Source organism: Alternaria arborescens, assembly GCF_004154835.1.
Source record: "Alternaria arborescens strain FERA 675 chromosome Unknown contig_3, whole genome shotgun sequence".
Lineage (NCBI taxonomy): Eukaryota > Fungi > Ascomycota > Dothideomycetes > Pleosporales > Pleosporaceae > Alternaria > Alternaria arborescens.
In genome coordinates, this window is record NW_021167858.1 from 1,058,390 (window position 1) to 1,076,566 (window position 18,177).

At 53.1% G+C, this 18,177-nt stretch overlaps 6 protein-coding genes across 6 annotated transcripts; 1 reads left to right on the forward strand and 5 right to left on the reverse strand.

The window, feature by feature from the left end:
* Positions 1-908: 908 nt before the first annotated feature.
* On the reverse strand, positions 909-1,145 carry AA0111_g1845 (hypothetical protein; the record flags this gene model as incomplete). The annotated part of the gene is made up of 1 exon (XM_028647549.1): positions 909-1,145. One exon carries the CDS (start codon positions 1,143-1,145, stop codon positions 909-911), a length of 237 nt encoding a protein of 78 aa, XP_028510376.1.
* An 83-nt stretch (positions 1,146-1,228) lies between these two features.
* AA0111_g1846 (Niemann-Pick type C-related protein 1) lies at positions 1,229-5,111 on the reverse strand (the record flags this gene model as incomplete). Its single annotated transcript, XM_028647550.1, has 2 exons — positions 1,229-1,438; positions 1,491-5,111. The coding sequence occupies 2 exons, from the start codon at positions 5,109-5,111 to the stop codon at positions 1,229-1,231; spliced, it is 3,831 nt and encodes a 1,276-aa protein (XP_028510684.1).
* Positions 5,112-5,739: 628 nt separating this feature from the next.
* On the reverse strand, positions 5,740-9,220 carry AA0111_g1847 (putative importin subunit beta-4; the record flags this gene model as incomplete). The annotated part of the gene is made up of 3 exons (XM_028647551.1): positions 5,740-6,625; positions 6,805-9,124; positions 9,175-9,220. 3 exons carry the CDS (start codon positions 9,218-9,220, stop codon positions 5,740-5,742), a joined length of 3,252 nt encoding a protein of 1,083 aa, XP_028510683.1.
* A 926-nt stretch (positions 9,221-10,146) lies between these two features.
* Positions 10,147-12,404, forward strand: AA0111_g1848 (Uncharacterized protein; the record flags this gene model as incomplete). The annotated part of the gene is made up of 3 exons (XM_028647552.1): positions 10,147-10,155; positions 10,218-10,383; positions 10,438-12,404. The coding sequence occupies 3 exons, from the start codon at positions 10,147-10,149 to the stop codon at positions 12,402-12,404; spliced, it is 2,142 nt and encodes a 713-aa protein (XP_028510373.1).
* Positions 12,405-14,673: 2,269 nt separating this feature from the next.
* On the reverse strand, positions 14,674-15,249 carry AA0111_g1849 (hypothetical protein; the record flags this gene model as incomplete). Its single annotated transcript, XM_028647553.1, has 1 exon — positions 14,674-15,249. One exon carries the CDS (start codon positions 15,247-15,249, stop codon positions 14,674-14,676), a length of 576 nt encoding a protein of 191 aa, XP_028510372.1.
* Positions 15,250-16,685: 1,436 nt separating this feature from the next.
* On the reverse strand, positions 16,686-18,017 carry AA0111_g1850 (hypothetical protein; the record flags this gene model as incomplete). Its single annotated transcript, XM_028647555.1, has 1 exon — positions 16,686-18,017. One exon carries the CDS (start codon positions 18,015-18,017, stop codon positions 16,686-16,688), a length of 1,332 nt encoding a protein of 443 aa, XP_028510724.1.
* Positions 18,018-18,177: the final 160 nt, after the last annotated feature.

Consider the following 18,177-nt stretch of genomic DNA (forward strand, 5'->3'; position numbering starts at 1 on the left):
AGTAAAGAGTTTGTGATGGTCTCGAATGCGGGTGTTCTGGACTTTTAAACGTTGTCTGGGGAAAAAGTTATCGGAGGCGGGATGGAGGGGCTGTCGGAGACGTCACCGAGCCCCAGACGGCGACATCTCCATTTTGGTAGCCGCCTCCGCGCGTCAACTCCCTCCGACGGTCCACCTCGCAAACTTTTGCGTCATGTATTGATGCGCCTTCACCAGATTCCAGGTAGCCGTGTCTCAACAAGCATCATCCATCGGCGCTATGGGGTTGATGAGGCTTAACAGCATCTGCCGGCGATCTACCGCGGAGTTGTTGCCCTGTCATTGGTGGATGAAATGTGGCAAATGCGAAGTTTCTGTACGCGGCGTCAGGGACTGGGTCGTAAACTGCCTGTTGTGTAGTATAGGCGCCGGGTAGCTATGGCGGTTGCATGTCGAGAAAGGGGTTGGGTTGGAGGTATCATCGGCGGCATCTGGGGAAGAATTGCCTCGGAACGGAGGATGTCGTTTAGGAGTGACCCACTCTACCTCCACGTCGCCTCTTCCTTCGCGGTTAAGACATGTGAACGTCATCTCATTCTAGCATGTCTTCCGCTCACATTTGTTGTATATGACGAGCACTCCGCATATCTCCGACTTCGACTCTGACGCATGCACTACTCAAAAGATCGTTTGCGCGTTACTAAGCGGCTAGCTGAATGGAGTAGTTACTTGGACTTCTACTATATTGCAATCACCTTGTTCCACTCACGAGAACCTCTGTATATCTGACACCACGGCACACTCCAAAGGTATTTGTGAGCTTTTGTATAATCAGCAATCAGAACGGGGCACAGTGCATACTTCCAGGTACATTTGCGTAGCAAGTCAAAAGGAGCACAAGAACGACTCTGTACAGACTCAATTTGAAGCTAAGTAGTCGAGTCCTGGTAGAGGAGCGTGGAAGGATCTAGCTGGTCTCGATCTTCCTCCCTGACTTCTTCTTCTACGATTCGAATAGTACCAGCAGACCCAGAAGCCGCGACATCCTGCGAAGCAGTCGGTGGAGCCAGCAAAGCAGCCCACCTTACACGCTCTCCGTCTTCATCAACAGGTCTCAAGAAAATAGAAACATTCTGCCAAACGCCAACCATGTATCCCATGCCCATGCATTAATATACGTACAGCCCATGCTGGTTAACTCCATAATCCTTCGCCAACGATGACCGATAGTGCGGTACATGGTAGACTCCTAATCGTCGCTGTCGTACTCATCTTCCTCGGCCAATAAAGCAGGGTACTGGCGGCGACGTAGATCCTCCTGGAGGCCGCCTTCGCTTTCGGGATCGACATAACCTCCTCCACCTACGAGAGAAAGTAGTACAGGAAGTAGGACAAGCGCATGTGTGCTTGCCCATAATACGAGGGCAACCCAGACGCGGAAGTAGTAGATTTCGAAGATCTAGTGCGCTGTTAGCATATGGCGCTGGCGTCAAGACGGAGATGATACATACCTTACTCCTAGTGAAAGCTAATACACCCACACCCAAGATCTTCGTGATTGTGATACCACTAATGACGCTACTGGCCACGTTGACCATGGCAGTCCAGGCACGAGCATCACGACCGCGGAAGCGGTGCCTTGGCGCTTTCTCCATAGTAGCACGGCTAGGGAAGGTGAACGCACGGGCGATGTGTGCCGTAAACTCAACACTGATACCAACGCAGATGATAAGGTTGACGAGTGACACTGCGTTGAGTGATACACCAAGGACAGCCATAGAGCCAATGATGGCAGACACAGTCATACCAACAACGAGGGTGACAACCAGACCGGTGGCAATGGAGCCCAGCATTATAGTGGTAATGACCAATACTGCGGCAAGAGCAGACCCGATGAGCGCACCGGCTAGTCGAACAATGGTTGTGTACTGATCGAAGAAGATATAGAACTTGGAGTATGGGAAGACTTCTGCATCCACATCCTTGGAGATTTCCTTTGAGATGCGACGTGCGGCAGTATAGGCAGAGATGAAGTCCTTCTGAGAACGAAGAGGCGTATGTGAAGTGCGGAAGTGGGATGCGGGGATGGTGAGGCGCTTGGAGTCAATGACGAGAGCATCGGAATAAGCAGCCTTTCCACCAAGAGGACAGTCTTCGGTGGTATCCGCCTCAATCCAGAGCTTGAGGTAGTGGATGAATTCCTCACCTTCGGGCATGCCAGACAAAGTCATGTTCCAAGGTGGTTGGCGGTCCTGAAAGCATGGCTTTCCCTTGTCGTCGACGCAGCACTTTTCATTCTCAGGGTTTAGCCACAGGAAGTAGTCATCCAGCCAGTTGGCAGCTGAAGCTGCTAGGTGTGAGACCTCAGGTCGCTTGCGCTCCGCTTCGATGATGTTGGCCAAGCTCTCTCGGTCGCAAGTAGAGAAGCGTCCACATAACTCTTTTTGAGGCTTTCGCTCGGTAACGTTCAGCTCCTTGGTGACGAAGTAAACAGGAGGGCCGACGTCGAGGTAATCGTAAAGATCGTTGAAGTAAGGAATGAGATAAGAATCGCTTGGGATAGCAATGCGTTGATCAAGACCGAGCTCTACGCTGGGAAAGAGGGCGAGACCAGCTGTGAAGATGCCGAAGAACAGCGCAATAATACCGACCTTCGTCTTCTTTCCTAGAATTGCCGGAGCATACGTCTTACGAATGAAGCGCTGTAGTGCACCTTCTTCGCCCGCGCCGTATCCCATACCGCCATTGAGGTAGCCAGGATCGGCCTTGCCGACACGAACACAGGGGAAGCAGTCAGCACGGTTTGTCTCAACGCGTTGCTGGTTCAAAGCAAGCACAGCGATGAACATGGTTACTTGAAGAATGGCGTTGATGAAGACAGCTCCGGCGGCATATGCTGCGAAGTTTCGGACAGCTGGCATACCTACTGCGCATCCAAGAGCGAAGGCGGTGGTTTCGGTAAGCGCGGAAAGCAGAATCGAAGGACCCATGCGCCCGAGAGCACGCGACACGCGCTCCGGAATACTGCCTTCAGGGTGGCTGATGTTGATGCGCTCAAACTCGTGCACGATGAGAAAGATGTTGTCAACACCGACAGCCAAGACAAGGAATGGAATGACCTCTGCAATAATCAAGGTGACCTTGATGCCAGCTGCCGAGAATAGACCAACGGATGCAGATACTGACATGAGTACAATCAAAATGCCGACAGTACCGAGCATGAACTTGGATTGCACGAGAGCATTCGCCGGGTTGCGAAGGACGGACCGTACGGTGAGGGTGGTAGAGCCCAAAGCCAGGGAAGCGTACAAGAACATAATGATGTAGCTGATGACCACAATCTTGGCATCTGTGTTGGTGCTCTTGCTCAGCTCCTGCTCAAGACTGACTTCGGTATTGAAGCTCAGACGCAGACCTCTCTTGTGAGCTTCGTCAGATACAAACTTAAGGTAATTCTTCATCTCATTTTCAAAGTCCATAGCGCGCTGCTCTTCTGGGGTACCCTTGGGGTAGTTCTGCACAACCCAGGTGACGACGAGTGCTTTCGCGTCCAAGACGGTTTCGTTGACGCCACCAAAGAGAAGATGAGGGTCGAGCGGCTGCTGGAAAGTGGGCAGACATTGGGAAGGATTGTCGACACATTGCAGTAGGTCGTCTTGCCAGCTGTCAGGGGACACGTTTGCGAAGTCGCCTTGAAAGTATCCAGTCACAGACTGAACGACACAGTCGTCGCCTACTGGTTTGAAACAGACTTTGTCAAGCGTCACACCATGTTCGTAGGACTTGAGACGCTGGATCTGATTCTCTACACCGAACCACCAGTCAAGCGTCTCGTAACTGAGAACAGGACCGGAACCTTCAAGCGTGTCGTTGACGAGGAAGGCTTGTTCAGCACGGAAGAAAGGACCAAACTTCTCATCAAAGAAGGCTTTTTCCTGCGCCGCAGCTGAGTCGGGAGAAACCCATAGGTTGACAGGGTCGGTTTCAATTTGGAAGCGCAACCATCCCAAGCTCATCAGACCAACTACTATGACACTGGTAACAATGGTGATGGCAGGGAAGCGAGCGCAGATGTACCCGAGGCGGCTGAACATGCGGTCGCACCATGTGTTGATGAAATAGTGTTTGGTAGGGCGATCCAGCATGCCAACGTTGTGTACTATATCGCCCTCGTCCTCATCGTCACTAGGGCTTGTATCCTGCAAGAGGCGCATGCGCTCAGTCTTATGTTTCGAATGGTTCTTGTAGGCAACGTGGCCTGCGACGGCGGTGCATAGCAAGCCAAGGAAGAACGAATAGATTATGATGACGGCGAAGGAGAGGCACGGCAGTAGGCCAACGTGACACTGCTTCTCCTCTTGAACTTCCGGCAGCTCAGTGCAGGAGCCGCCGCAATCGAGGCAGGCGCAACGGTACTTTTCGTCGTCGGTATCGCAAGGGTAGGCGTGCTTGTTCATCGCGTCCATTCCAGGAAAGTCGGCCTCGTTTGGTCGGGGGAAGTTGATCTGGAAGGGCGAGCCCAGGAACTTCTTGTCGCCAAGGAACTTTAGAAACAGTGTGTAGTTCTTCGCACCTCCTCCAATGAAGTCCATAGCCTTGCCATTTGTCGCACCGAACTTGACATCCTTGCAGCTGTCGTAGAAAGTCGACGCGTACTTGTCGGATACCAGGTTGTCCAACTCGGTCACCAAGTACTTGTCTCCCTTCGGCTCGGTTTTTGTGACGTTAATGAAGGTGGACTGATCAGGAGAGCAAGTGAAGGTACAGAACTGGTTGTAGAAGTTCTCCTTGCAAGCAGGGCAGGCGTTGATGATAGGCGTGGCGCGGTCGAGGTTCGTCTTGAGAGCGTCAAGTTGGTCTTCGTCGCAACAGACGTCACTGTCAGACCACTGGTCACCGCAGATGTCGACCAGCTTCTTGCGCACGGCATCGTCTGGCGTCTTCGCTAGACCGTTATCAGGGCAGGGCAGCTCTGATCCGAAGAAGCTCTGCTTTCCGCATTGGCCACGTATCGCGCACCTTCCCTTTTCGTGTTTCGTCGTGAGGTCTGGTCCTGCGAGAGCTGATCCGGCGAGGACGGAGACTAGGCCAATCGTCATGGCCTTCCATCCTCGCGTGCTTGACCGCACCATCTTGTTCGATGCGCCTGAGCGCTGAGGCTAGGCGAGCCTCGTTATCGTAGGGAGAACGGAATGCGAACGTATACTGGATGTTGCGAGGAAGCTGAAGATGTAATGGGGTTTGCGGACGATGCGTTGTGGATGACGATGCGTGCGAGCCGAGGTGGCGGGTGAAGCTATCGGGAGCTCTGAGGGTGCGAGAACGGAGAACAATTAACACAGTATCGTTGTCGTCGAGGTAACGAAAGAATGACGCAGGTAGCACAAGTCGGCTTGCGCGACGCTTGATAGAGTATGCACGGATACAGGTCCACTGTAGAGATGAGTGTTGTTATGAGGCGTGGGCGCGCAGGCAACGGCACAAGTCTGGGGTGCAGACGTCACTGCCCCGGCTTGGCTAAAATGCGCGCCAGCCAGGAACCATGATCGTCCCCTGTCACGCGTGTCAGCCACCACCAATGTGAAATCATGCAGCTATCACACAACAAAATCTATTTAGTGCTCTGTCTATATCGAACGTTCATTCATGCTACATGGTATCGTAAAACTGTATCTATATCCCATCCTACTATTCCATGCCCAAATCCATTCCTTGTGTCTTTCGACGGGTATCCCTCTCTTTTAGCAAAACGAAACCTCCCTACTTGCGCAGATATTGCACCAGCTCAACAAGCTGCGAGCGCGTCTCATCCTCGAGCTGCTCCTCAGGCGGGCTGAGAACCTTCTCAAACACAGGCATCAGCGAAGATGTGAGCTGCTGCACTGTAGGCTCGTTTTGTTGGTAAAGCTTGACGATCATGCCAAACACGGGCTTGTTCTCCTCGTAGTCCTCACGGAGAGGCAGGAGCTGCACCAGGCGAGGCAAGACCTCGGCAATGGGAAGCTTGCCAGGGTGCTTCGAGATGAACCTGCTGACGCAGCCTGCAGTGTTATCAAGAAGGCGTGCTTGGTCCTGAGCATCGAGCAGAGGCTCGAGCTTGGAGAAGATTGTAGGCAAAGACTTGAGGATCTCATCATCGTTCGTGGTCATCTCGCAGAGAAGTCCGATACCGTAGACGGCGTTGGACTTGGTCTCTGGGTCTTCATCCGACAGGCGGTGGAGAAGGAGCTTCAGCATGCCAGTGGTGTAAGGTGTGCAGCCAGCACCCATGTTGCCGATGCACTCAGCAATGGTTCCGACAGCAGCGCTTCGCTCAGTAGAGTCCTGGCTGCTAGCGTACTTGACAATTGGCTTCTCGAACATCTTCCAGAGCTCGGCGAACTGCGAGCCAAGTGCGACTGACAGGCAGGTGACAGCCTCGAGGGCAGTCTCAATGACAAGCCAGTCGTACTCGGAAGACTCATCAAGAATCTCCTCCTCGGCTTCATCACCGAGATCCTGCTGGCAAGGGTGACGCTTGGTGATGACAGCGAGCAAGTGCTGGCAGAGATCAGGAACCACGGTGCCGTTGTCGGTCAACAAAACAGCCGGTCCGCAGAGCTTGAGAGTGGCAGCAACATCACGGTTGATGTCAGTGACAGTACCCCTAGACAATGTCAGCCAGATTCTTCTTGATAAATCATAACAAATGGTTGATTTTTGAGATTGCTCAGTCGTGATTTCGCTTTCACCTCAAGTGCACTTTGTGCATCGGAGTGAGCTGGGATTAACGAATATTCTGTCATCTTTGCAAGGTGGGTATAGTAAAAGAGCGTGAATACATACCGATCCATCTCGTCTTGCCAGATGGTCATGGTGGCAGTCATAACGAGATTGCCGAGCTTCTTCAGCTCGTCGGGAATGTCAACGGCAAGCGGAAGACCAGGCTTCCACTTAGCCATACCATCACCCTCGGCCATACCGAAGAGGCAGGCAAATGTGCGCCATAGGGTGCCAAGAGCGGCCTTACGGATGCCCTCATAGGAGTGGTCGACAAGTTCGAGCAGCTTGGTGACGGTCGCCTCCATGTAAGGGATGTACTCGCGGCGAGTGTGAGTGATGATGTCTCCATAGACCTCAGCAGCGATCTCCTTCTCCATGGCGACAGCGCTGACGCCTTCTAGGTCATCCCAGTCGTCATCGTCATCACCGGCCATGAGGGCTTCGTTGAGATCGCTGTCATCGTCGTCGTCGTCGCTGGCAGCAGCAACCTTGATCTTCTGCCCCTGAATGATCACCTCGGAGCCGGCCAAATCAGCCGCCTCCTCACCAAACTCAACGTCGAGGTTGGTCTCTTCTTGATCAAGGCAATCGTTGAGGCCCTTCACAGCACCGGGAAGGTACTTAGCAAAGCCCTCCTCGTAGACCTTAGCCATGGTGCTCCAGAGGATGTAGCTGGTCTCCCTGAGACGGGGGTGGTCTAAGTGAAGAGCTTCCTCGGAAGCCTCCATGAGCGGCAGAACGTAGGGCTCGAAAGGCTCAGGGCCAACAGCAGAAGCGATCTTGCCCATGGAATCACAGGTGACACCACGAAGGTCGAGCTCGTCTTGGCTGTCCTTAATCCTGACGTATGAGGAAAGTTCCTGCATGGTCTGGGGGAAGAATGGGATGAAGGCCTTCTCGGCAGCGGAGGCAATAGAGCCAACGGCACCGATGGCAGCACTCTTCACCTTGAGATCCTCGTGATGGAAGAGCTTGCTGAAGCGTGGGATGAGTTCGGGAACATACTTGCCAGCGTCCTCTGGCTCTAGGCCCTCGATGAGGGAGTCGATAGCATGGCAGCTGCCGCGAACAATGGAGAGGTTGCGCTCATCATCTGAGCCTTGCATGTTGTTGGCAGCAAGGTCGAAGTTCTTGAGCATAGCAGGGATGAGGCGGGCGTGCTCCTTGCCAACGTCTTCGGCAAGATCATCAGCCAATCGAGCGACACCGTTGAGAGCGGCGGCCCGGACCTTGAGCTCAGGGTCCTCCAACAAGTGTAGAACCATAGGCATGATCTCGTTAAGCTGGGTAGCGATGAAGTCAGGCGCACCCTCGACACACATACCGAGAGCCAGGATGGCAGCTTGACGGTAGTCAGGGTTCTGCGACTGGAAGTAGTTGCCGAGGTTCTTGAGAAGAGGAATGACAACTTGGCTGGGAGGGAGGCTGGATGCGAGGATGTCGAGGAGGCCGAGAGCGGAACGGGCGGGTGTGACTTCCTCCTCCTCACTGGACAGATCACCGAGCTCAGTGACAATGTGGAGAGCCTTCAAGGTCATCTCCTCACCGATTCGCAGGCCCTGTACCTTGAGCTTCCTGTAGCGGACACACTGCATCAGGAATGCGAGAGCCTGGGAACGGTAATCGTCCTCGACGTTGGTGCTTGAAGAAAGCTCCAGCATGAAGCGAACAAGGTCGCCAAAGTGCTTTGCGAGAAGTGCAGACTCGCAGCCAAGGAGAGTCTGGAAGACCTCGAAAGCTTGCATTGCGCGGTCCTCATCACCCTCGTCGACAGTGGCCTTCAGAACGGTGACCATGCCAGGGATGGACTCTTGGAACATGGCAAGCTCCTTGGGGCTCTCGTCGGGCTCTAGCAGCATGGCCAGGCGGCTGAGACTGAGCATTGTGTTGATTCTGACATCGACGCTCTCAGGGTCTTGGATGGTTGAACTGAACAGCTTGTACAGATCGGCTTGCTTGCCGGGGAACGAGTCGCCCGCTGACTCAAGTGTGGTGAAGATGATGTATGTACCAACTTCACGGTGTCGTGCCTCGGAGCTGGTGGCGGCCTGCTGGAGGTATCCGGGCAGGTCAGCCCACTCGCCATCCTCAAAATCTTGGGATGCGATGGCCGCAATGACGCGGGCAGCAGAGTGGCGTGTGAGAGTTACATCCTCGTTCAGTGTGAACTGGAACAACTGGTTGCGGAGAGAGTTCTTCTGGTCCGCAGGCAGGTTGGCCCAGTGCTTTGTTACCAGCTTCCTAGCCTCGACTGCAGCCAATTGGCGGAGCTGAGGCTTGGGGTGGCCGCAGAGAATCTGAAGGAGGGCATTGAGGGAGGCGGGTGAGTTGTAGTAGTTCTTGTTGAGAGTAGAGGTAGCGGATTTGACACGCTCGGTGTCGGCTGGAAAATGTTAGTAGAGGTCTATGGCACAGCGGGGCTGGGTAACGTACGCTCCATGAGGCCCTCGAGCAGCTGGACAAACTGTTGCTCGTCCATGGCGATGCTCTCACAGTGTAGTTATGTAAAAAGCAAAGCTCTGGTGGTCTATCGTAGGACAACGAAGACCTTTAATAGTGACAGTTGTGAGAAGAGCGCTGGCTGCTCGCACAAGGTGGGGACTGGAACTTTTTCAAAAAAACGAGCGCCGGCAGAGGGCGCTAGTCTTAGAACAGCGCTAGTCTCAGGGTCCAGGACTGACCAATGACGGAGGCGGCAGGCGAAAAAGGTCATACCTCCAGAAGCCGACGCTGCTGTAGCCTGTAGCTGCGCAGATTGCTCTGCATGGTGGGTACTTTGACTTTGGGTGTCCTTGCAAGCTGTAAGAAGTTTGGGTAGGCGTGTCGTGTAAGCTGGTCTAGACAACCACTGTACAAGCTAGCATGGCTTCCAGGGTTGGAGCATGAAGACTTCTTCGCAGATGAGCTGAGGAAAAGCTTCAAAGAGAAGAAATGTGCTTGATATCATCGTCATAAGATGACGGCAGCTCCTTGACAGCTAGGCGACGAGATGGTGGTGGCTAGAGGCGGTGCCATGGGCCTTCGAGTTGATAACGTGATGGAAGATCATCGTATAGAAAGCTCTCAGAAGATGATTGAGATGAACAGACAACGACACAAAGGGGTAAGGAAGCTCAATGAATGGAGGAAGCTGGAGAAGCTAGAGATGTAGAAGTCCAGACAGCTCCAACGCGACTTGATAGGACGCGCTAGGCCAGGGTCTGTGCGGCGGAAAGCTGTTAGCAAAAACAGAAGGAGCAACGGTAGACAGGACAAACTCGCCGCTGCCATCATAAACGAGGAGGCTCTTCTACTAACTTCTCTCATACCCCGACCTTGTAATACCCCACTCTATTCCCCAAGTCCAACCCAGCCGCCTGTACGCCTCACCAGGACACGTTTCTCGACCCCTCCGCCTCCGACTCCATGGCTTCAGTACGTCTGGCAGTTGCCGCACATATCTGACCACATGTGACATCGATGCTGACCTCGTCCAGCAAGCACCTAACCAGCCGCGCCCTTACCCAGGCAACTACCTTCCCAATGGTGGCGCTCCTGGCGGTCCATCCGGCCCAGCGCCTGGAGCTGTCCCGCTGCTCCCTAACCAGGGCCGCGTGATCCAGCAGGGAAGCGTACGAGTGCTATGCATTGCAGATGTCCGAGGTGAGCATGGCAGCCATGGTATACGGTCAAACATATTCTCCTAACACTGATCAGGAAACCTGCAATCGCTCAACCAGCTCGCCGCCGACGCCCGCGCAAACTACATCATCCACACTGGCGACTTTGGCTTCTACGATGATCGTTCGCTTGATCGCATCGCCGAGAAGACCCTCAAGCACGTGGCCCAATACTCACCGCTGCTCTCAGATGCCGTCAAGCGCTCTATCGCTTCAGCCCCTCCGCAACCGCCTATCAAGGAGCGCTTCGCACGAGAGCACCTGCCACTCTCAGAACTGCCCCTCTTCCTCAACAAGACCTACACCCTGAACGTACCAGTATACACCGTCTGGGGTGCTTGTGAAGATGTGCAAGTACTGGAGAAGCTGCGATCGGGCGAGTACAAGGTGGACAACCTGCACATCATTGATGAGGCGCATTCGCGGCTACTCGATGTAGGTGGCGTCAAGCTGCGACTACTTGGTCTCGGAGGTGCCGTCGTCATGCACAAGCTGTTCGACAACGGCGAGGGCAGGACTACCATTGCAGGTGGACAGGGCACTATGTGGACTACTCTGCTGCAGATGGGCGAACTTGTCGACACGGCCAACCGCGTATACGATCCGACCGAAACCCGCATATTCGTCACCCACGCATCTCCCGCCCGCGAAGGTCTGCTCAACCAGCTATCCGTCACGCTCAAGGCAGATTTCTCTGTCTCAGCTGGTCTGCATTTCCGCTACGGTAGCTCGTACAACGAGTTCAGCGTCAACCCCACCCTCGATCACTACCGCGGAAAGCTTGCTGCGTCCAAGGCCTCATTCAACGACGTTTGGGATACTGTCAAGACAGAAGTTGAGCCAGCAGTTGCTGATAGCGAGTCCCAGCAACGTCTGCTCGCCCTAGCGCTGGAGATCGTAAACAAGATGCCCACTGTCGCCAATGGCGGGAACCCCTTCGGTGGTCCTGCTCCTGGGCCTCAGAGCGGCCAAATCGATGAGAGCGCCTTCAAGAACATGTGGAACTTCAACCTTGCAGATGCTGCTTACGGATGGCTCGTACTGGACATTGACAATGGCAGGATCGGTACCGAGATGAGGGCCCAGGGTTTCAACTTCGCTCACCGAGGTGGAAAGGTTGCGCCTGGTCAAACTCAGCCCGCAGCCGCCAACACCAGTACTGGTCCCCCAGCTGCAGTGAACCCTAGCCCTTCTGCTCAGCCGTCTCCTGCTCCAGGACGTCAAGCCGGCCCACCAGCGAGTGCTCCTCAGCAACCCCGCCCCGCTGTTGCAACCCCACCGGTTCCTCAACAACAGAAGCAGAATGCTGGCCAGCCTACACGCACCGGCCCCTCCCCCGCCCCCGCTGCTACACCCAAAGAGCCCGTCAAGGCCGCTACACCACAGCCTCCAGCCAACAACACACCGGCGAACGCTGCTGCTGAAAAGGCCATCCCTAGCGAGGTCAAGCCTAATGGCACTTCGGCGCCAGACAAGGGACCTGCATCTCCAGCGCCCCGCGAGCCTGCTGAGCGCAAGGAAAGCAAGGGTCTCTTTATTGCTGGTGTAAAGGATGAGGAGGAAGCCAAGAGTCTGCTTGCTGAGGAAGACAGGCCCAAGGTGGAGAAGATGGAGAAGATCAAGCACTTCTTCGTCGCCCATTTCGCTACTTCTCAAGACATGCATGGTGCGCTCCGTCGCGTGGCGGACGATGTCAGGAATGCTAGGGGTGGCCCAGACAACAAGACCGTCAAGGTGTACAACGAGCGCGGTCCTGGTAGCAACCAGCCCAGGTACGGAGCCGGCAGCTGGCAAGCTAGCAACCGCGGCGGCGTCCAGGGTGGTGGTTACCGAAGTGGAGGCGCCTCGGACAGTGAGGGTGGTCGTGGCGGCCGTGGAGGCCGTGGCGGTGCTTCCCGTGGCGGACGAGGTGGCGAGCGAGGTGCTCGCGGAAGCCGTGGTGGAAGGGGATCATTCCGGGGTGGTGAAGGTGCGGCTGCGGCATCAACTGGAGGCGAGTCATAGAAGCTCACCGACCGCACCTCTACACCCCTACTGACCCTGATACCCCTTCTTTCTTCTTCGGTTCCGTGCTAATGGCTTTCATTGCAGTCATGCCACGGTCTCCCATAAGCGAGTTCGCTTCTGGCGACGTCCGCAATCATGTGCTCTAGCTTTTATCATGTTTTCTGGGAGCGATTTCCATACCTTCTTCATAGCGGGCGTGGGTTGTGCGGGTTCCTTTTCGGTCGTTCTAGATGGGACCAGGACAGGTGATTGGCGCTATGTGGTGCTTGTCTTCCTTATTTGGATCGCTGAAGAGGCTTACGATGATGAAGGATGAAGTATGGTGTATGTATTGTAATCACAAAACATTAAGAAACATGTTGTGACCAAGTTCTTCTGACTCTTCCGTTCTTTTTGTTCAACATGCATCACGGCTCTGTTGAAAACATTCCCTTTGATTGATTTCTATCTTTCGTTCCAGCGATATTTTGACGACATGCCAACCTAGAAACACGCATCAGTCATGTGCATTTATTCCCTGGACGAGAGTACATAAAATTTTCCATTCAGTGAGCCTACCGTTTCCTCGTCGAATCAGTACACGGTACACTCTCCTTCCCTTCGGGTCAAACATATTCTCGGTTGTTTGATTGTGGCTGATCATGATAGATGTTGGAAGCCCACGCTTACATCGACACATAGGGGAAGACATTGAGGTTGTGGATATTGCAGAGTATATACTGCAAGGGTCACTCTATGAAGAAACCTATCTTTCATCAGTTGCGTTGTGAACTCAGAATCGATCATATGACATATATCGTTTTTCATCTTGTAGTGTGTCAATGTAGCCTAAGATGCACATAGCCATAGTATGTTATTCGCTGTGCTCAAGACATCACCGCCCTAGACATGTCAGTACACTCTCAAGCACACTTCAATGAATAGCAAGTACGAGCAAAGTAATTGTATTGCCGTTTAAAGTCCTCAATTGTATTAGAGGTTTACTTCAGAAGTTGAACATCACTTCACAACAGCACCATTTGACCAGGTCCGAACAACTTTCATCGGGATAATTATAAGAAATCCTGGCATAGTCATAACGACCATCTGGACCGATTCGAAGTCGGGGAGGACCCATTGGACGTGTATATGGATCCGGAATACGCGTACCCGAGGACGGCAGGAAGTCTGACTGAAGCAGCGGTTGTGATTCTGGTTGGAGTGATCTGACTAGTACTGGTGGTGATGGCAGTCGCGCTGGTAATTGCGCTGAGGACACATGTCTTTGCGAAACGCTATCCTCCGGATCCACTTCGGCATTATCAAGTGTCAGAGAGAGCTGCCACGGGGGCTCTGATTGCCAGTGAGAGCTTTCATGCTGATCTGATAGTGGCTCCGCCGTAGTGGGAGGAAGACTACGCGCACGGTTCCGATTGGATCTCTGACTTAATCGCCACGAGAATGCCTCCACGTTGAATCTTCCTGGGCGCCTCAAACTTTCCTCATACCTGGCAAGTATCAGCCATGATGTATTCATAGAATTACCAGGATAAGGTAGAATGTACAGCTGCGCGCCGTCCAGCTCTATCCGCTCGGTAAACCGCGAACCGACGCTTGAAGGACGTACAGGACGACGTGGGCTTGGTCGTGGGTACACTCGCACCAAACGCTCATGTTTAGACTCTATGTCATTGCTGGTACTGCATATAGGTGGCTCGGTCCCTGTAGATGCCATGTCATTCCTCGCAGAGCTTCCGGAAGAAGTTGTCAGAGTATGAGAAAAGTCCCGGTGTAAGTCTCCAGGTGGTGTCGAGATCACCTCATTCACATCTGCTTGTCGGACATCAGATATTGTCGTATGCTAGTCATTACGGAACCGGGCCCGTTGACGGATTCCAGGGACATGTCGAGTCAACCGGGATAACGGGAGGGGATTTGATGACCTCCTGCCCCTGCTGGACAGTAATCTCATTTCCTTGGCTTGCGACACACCACTACCATCGTCGTCGTCATCGTCATCATCATCTGAGCCAGCTCCACCTCACATGAATACGGCTTGCTCCATCTCAAGTGGTTCCATTCGTGGACGTCCGGGTGTGATAATCCATACTCTTCTCTGACCATCTCTAGTGTTTGCTATAGTCGAGCGCTCTGGGTCACGCGGCGACATACCATCTCCGATGTGACAATCGTCCGACTCGCTCTCGGATTCGCGACTGATGGTATCGTTGACAATGGAGCCTGAATGACTTTCCGGGCCTTGTGCTTCAGTAACTCGCACAGATGGCTAGCTACGATGCAAGTTCCGGGAATTATGATCCCAGCGTCTGTGAACTGAGCCCAGTACGACTTTAAGGATTCCCGTGGCGGTAAGCTCGGCATCTCCTTCGCCAGTGAAAGGAATCGTATCCACAATATCTCTCACCGGCATATTACCTGTCATGCTCCCCGCTACTTCGGCAATATTATCATCCAAACTCTTGAGGTGCTCCCGTGCACCGGGCTCTTTGCCAACCTGGAAGAATTGAATACCGACTTGCCATGGTTCTGCATCTTCTTTGCTGAGTTTCATGGCAGCTGAGACGATGACGGATTCGACATCGTCAGAAGGCACCCCATCGGTGATGACAATAATGTTCATTGGCTTAATCGTCTTGTCTCTCATGAATCGCTGGATATATGACTTCAAGATCTTATTCAAGCGCTGACCGGTTGGTGTACCACCGCTGGGACGCACGGTCTGGAAGATCTCGATGATGGTACTCGCTGAGGTGACGTTGTGGTAAATGCTAGAATCTGGGTGATTGAGGAAGTAGATATCGATCCCATCGGCATCCCGCTGAGTACAAATCGGTGCAATCATCTCGAGAGCCTTAGCAGTCTCCCTCCAAGAGCGACCGGCCATGGATCCTGAGTCGTCGATTAGAAAGACTGTGTCGAAAGTTCTGAGGAAGTCATAAGGATCATCGTCCAAAGGACCGTTAGCTGGAGCTGAAATTGCTACATGATCGTTCTGAGTCGGGCTTGGTGTGTAAGCTGGCGGGGCTTCGCGATTAGAACTAAAAGGATTTACATTTGAGCTATCCGTTAGGAAGTCAGTATTTGAAGGAAACACTCGTGTTATGCCCAACAGATACGGGATGTATAGTACTTACTGGGCCTTCGTGTAGCCGGTGATACCGATGCAAATGGATTAGTACGTGAGAGTGGTGCAAGACCATTGTTGCGGGATCCGGAGCTTCTTTTGCTGATCGGTGCAGCTGCAGGCGTGTTACTCAGTGTCTGCCCAGCACCTTCTGTGTCCCATGAAATGTAATCGTTGCTTGACTTTGAAGGTTTGCGGGTCGAAAAGGTCTTCTTCAGTTTTTGATACATACTTCCGAGCTTTGTGGATAGTGTATTCTGTTGACAGTAGGTAGAGGTAGTGCAATTTAGAGAGTGGGTGTTGTCGAGATACTGGAGAGCCGAAAGTGAGCCAGATATTTGAGTAAGGGCGAACGTCAGAATGAGTTCAAGAGCAAACCGTAATGACAGGTGGAAGCTTATTTAATTGGACTACCTGTGTCTTGATGTAAGAGGGATGTTTGTTTGATGGTTCAGGTGGATCCTTATACACAATCATCACGAAGACGGTGAGATGGTATCAGATCTGCCTCGTGTACGCCTTAGCAGCGGCCTTGAGTGCCGGCTCATCACGAATGAGCAGGAGCGTATGGCATCTTCCGTTATGTGGCTTGGGTAGCTGCAATGAAAAAACCATGTGCTGCGCAGGAGCAAGCATGCACAGCCGAGCTGCTAGATAACGTTGATGGCTGACTGCGCAACCACCACCCAATCACATCACGATGCTAGTCCCGCATAGCCGAGCACGTAATACTTCACGAGATGGTCCACAATCATCAACCGTTTTCTGAACGAATCATGCGCAATGGATTTAAGGAACAAACGGCGCGTGAACCACTACACTTCATCCAGAGAACCTTCATGGTAAGTGTAACGAACACCGAGTCGACCAAGCGGGTTGGTTTTCATCTCGTTCTGGCGCTTAATATGCAAGCGACCCTCCTTATTCCATCAGAGTTCCTAAGGCAGACACAACCTCAAGTTTGCACACCTTTGCGATACCTCCACAGTGCTTGTAATAGCCGAAATTTTTTTCGGGGTGGCACGCATGATATCTCGTAGATACCTAGGCACCGCGCAGGATTTCAATAGATTGCGCTGAGGTTGAACTGCCCTAGCCTGCCCTAGCGTACCAGTATCAGACGCAGGCATTCTGAGCGTAGGCCTGTGTGAGGCTCAAGAAGGTTTCAAAACCGGCCTTGATGATGATGTATTGTCTCCTTGATACACGTCCCTTGAAGTCCAGTCGCGCTCCACAGCCATGAAGAGGTCCCTGACCGCCATATGCCTACTCAGGCAGCTACTGGGCGTCCTCTGGTGACTTTTACGCGGGGCTGCGTTAGCAAGAGTTCGATTGCCGGTCAAAGACTTTGGATGCGCCCACACCACTGGTCGCTTGGCTAATTGCCAGGCATACTCCTTGCGATGGTTCGCCCAGCACTCTGCACAAATGCCGATATCCAAACTGCCTGTGTCGAGACTGAGCTGATTCTGTATGAGGTCAAGGAGCGGCAGTATTCGTGACCGCAGTCCACAGTGCCCATGATTGCTGTCGACCTGGTAGTTGGAGCACTGGCGGAGCGATGATAGAAGTCGATCGATGTCTCCAAGATAGTACGTCGGCTCCGTATTGTCATATATTTTGCCTTGCAACCGTATAGTGTCGATCTTGGAAAAGAAGCGAATCATTTCTCCTAGTTGAAAAGAATCGCATTGCAGCGATGTATCATACCAGAGCTTGCATTGACGTTCTCCCGACGTGTACAGCTTCAGGAAATGAGCCTGTAGAGAGTTGATGGTCTCAAGTATGTACTCTCGCCGTTGTATCAACTCGTCCTCGACGTCTGGTATGTCCCACCACAAAGCTTTTGTATGGTCCTCCTCTATTCCTGGTCGCCACTGGACTGAGTCCCGCATGATCAAATGCTTTGAATATCGTGTCACCCACGATGGATGATCGAAAAGAAGACCAACAAAGAGCTTTTGTCGTATTCTTTCTTCCGTCTGCGTTGTGGCTGGCTTGCCTCTCGACTTTGCATCGATCAACTGCAGGTATTTCTTTCTCTGTATATGCTTTGACAGGCACGCGACAGCATCGAATCGGTCGGCAACGACGGCGAGATTGGCGAGATTGGCCACGGGAGGATTGGCTACGGCAAGGTCGAGACCGTGGACTGCGCGAAGGAAGTCTGCGATGAGATTTCGGATAGAAGAGACTTTGGCCACGGCTACACGACCGACATTAACGATCGATATGTGAGGAAGCGCATCGACAGGAACTTCAGCGATTTTGGCACCCTCGCTCAACTGGAGTGCTTCTAAAGCTCTGGCCAGCTGTTGCCCTTCGTGGAAGCGATCACTGAGCAGGTTCTCAAAGTACCGCGAGTTGTGCTGCAGCGTTTTGGAGTCTACGCGGTATGAGAATTGCTGTCCGCCCTCTTCCTGAGCGACCTCAAGGACAAGGTCGCCATTTGCGGCGATGACCAACAGGCCCTCCTCATCCGACATGGTGTAAGGTTGATGTTATAACTCTCCAAGGCGTATTTCCTCATGGGTAGGGCCAGAACATTATGACTTGATCAGATGGCGATTCGCTTTCGGTGTGTTGGCTGAGAAAATGGAGAGTGAGGTCACAGCCCGCGGCGAAGGCTGAGCGGCCGCCATCGCT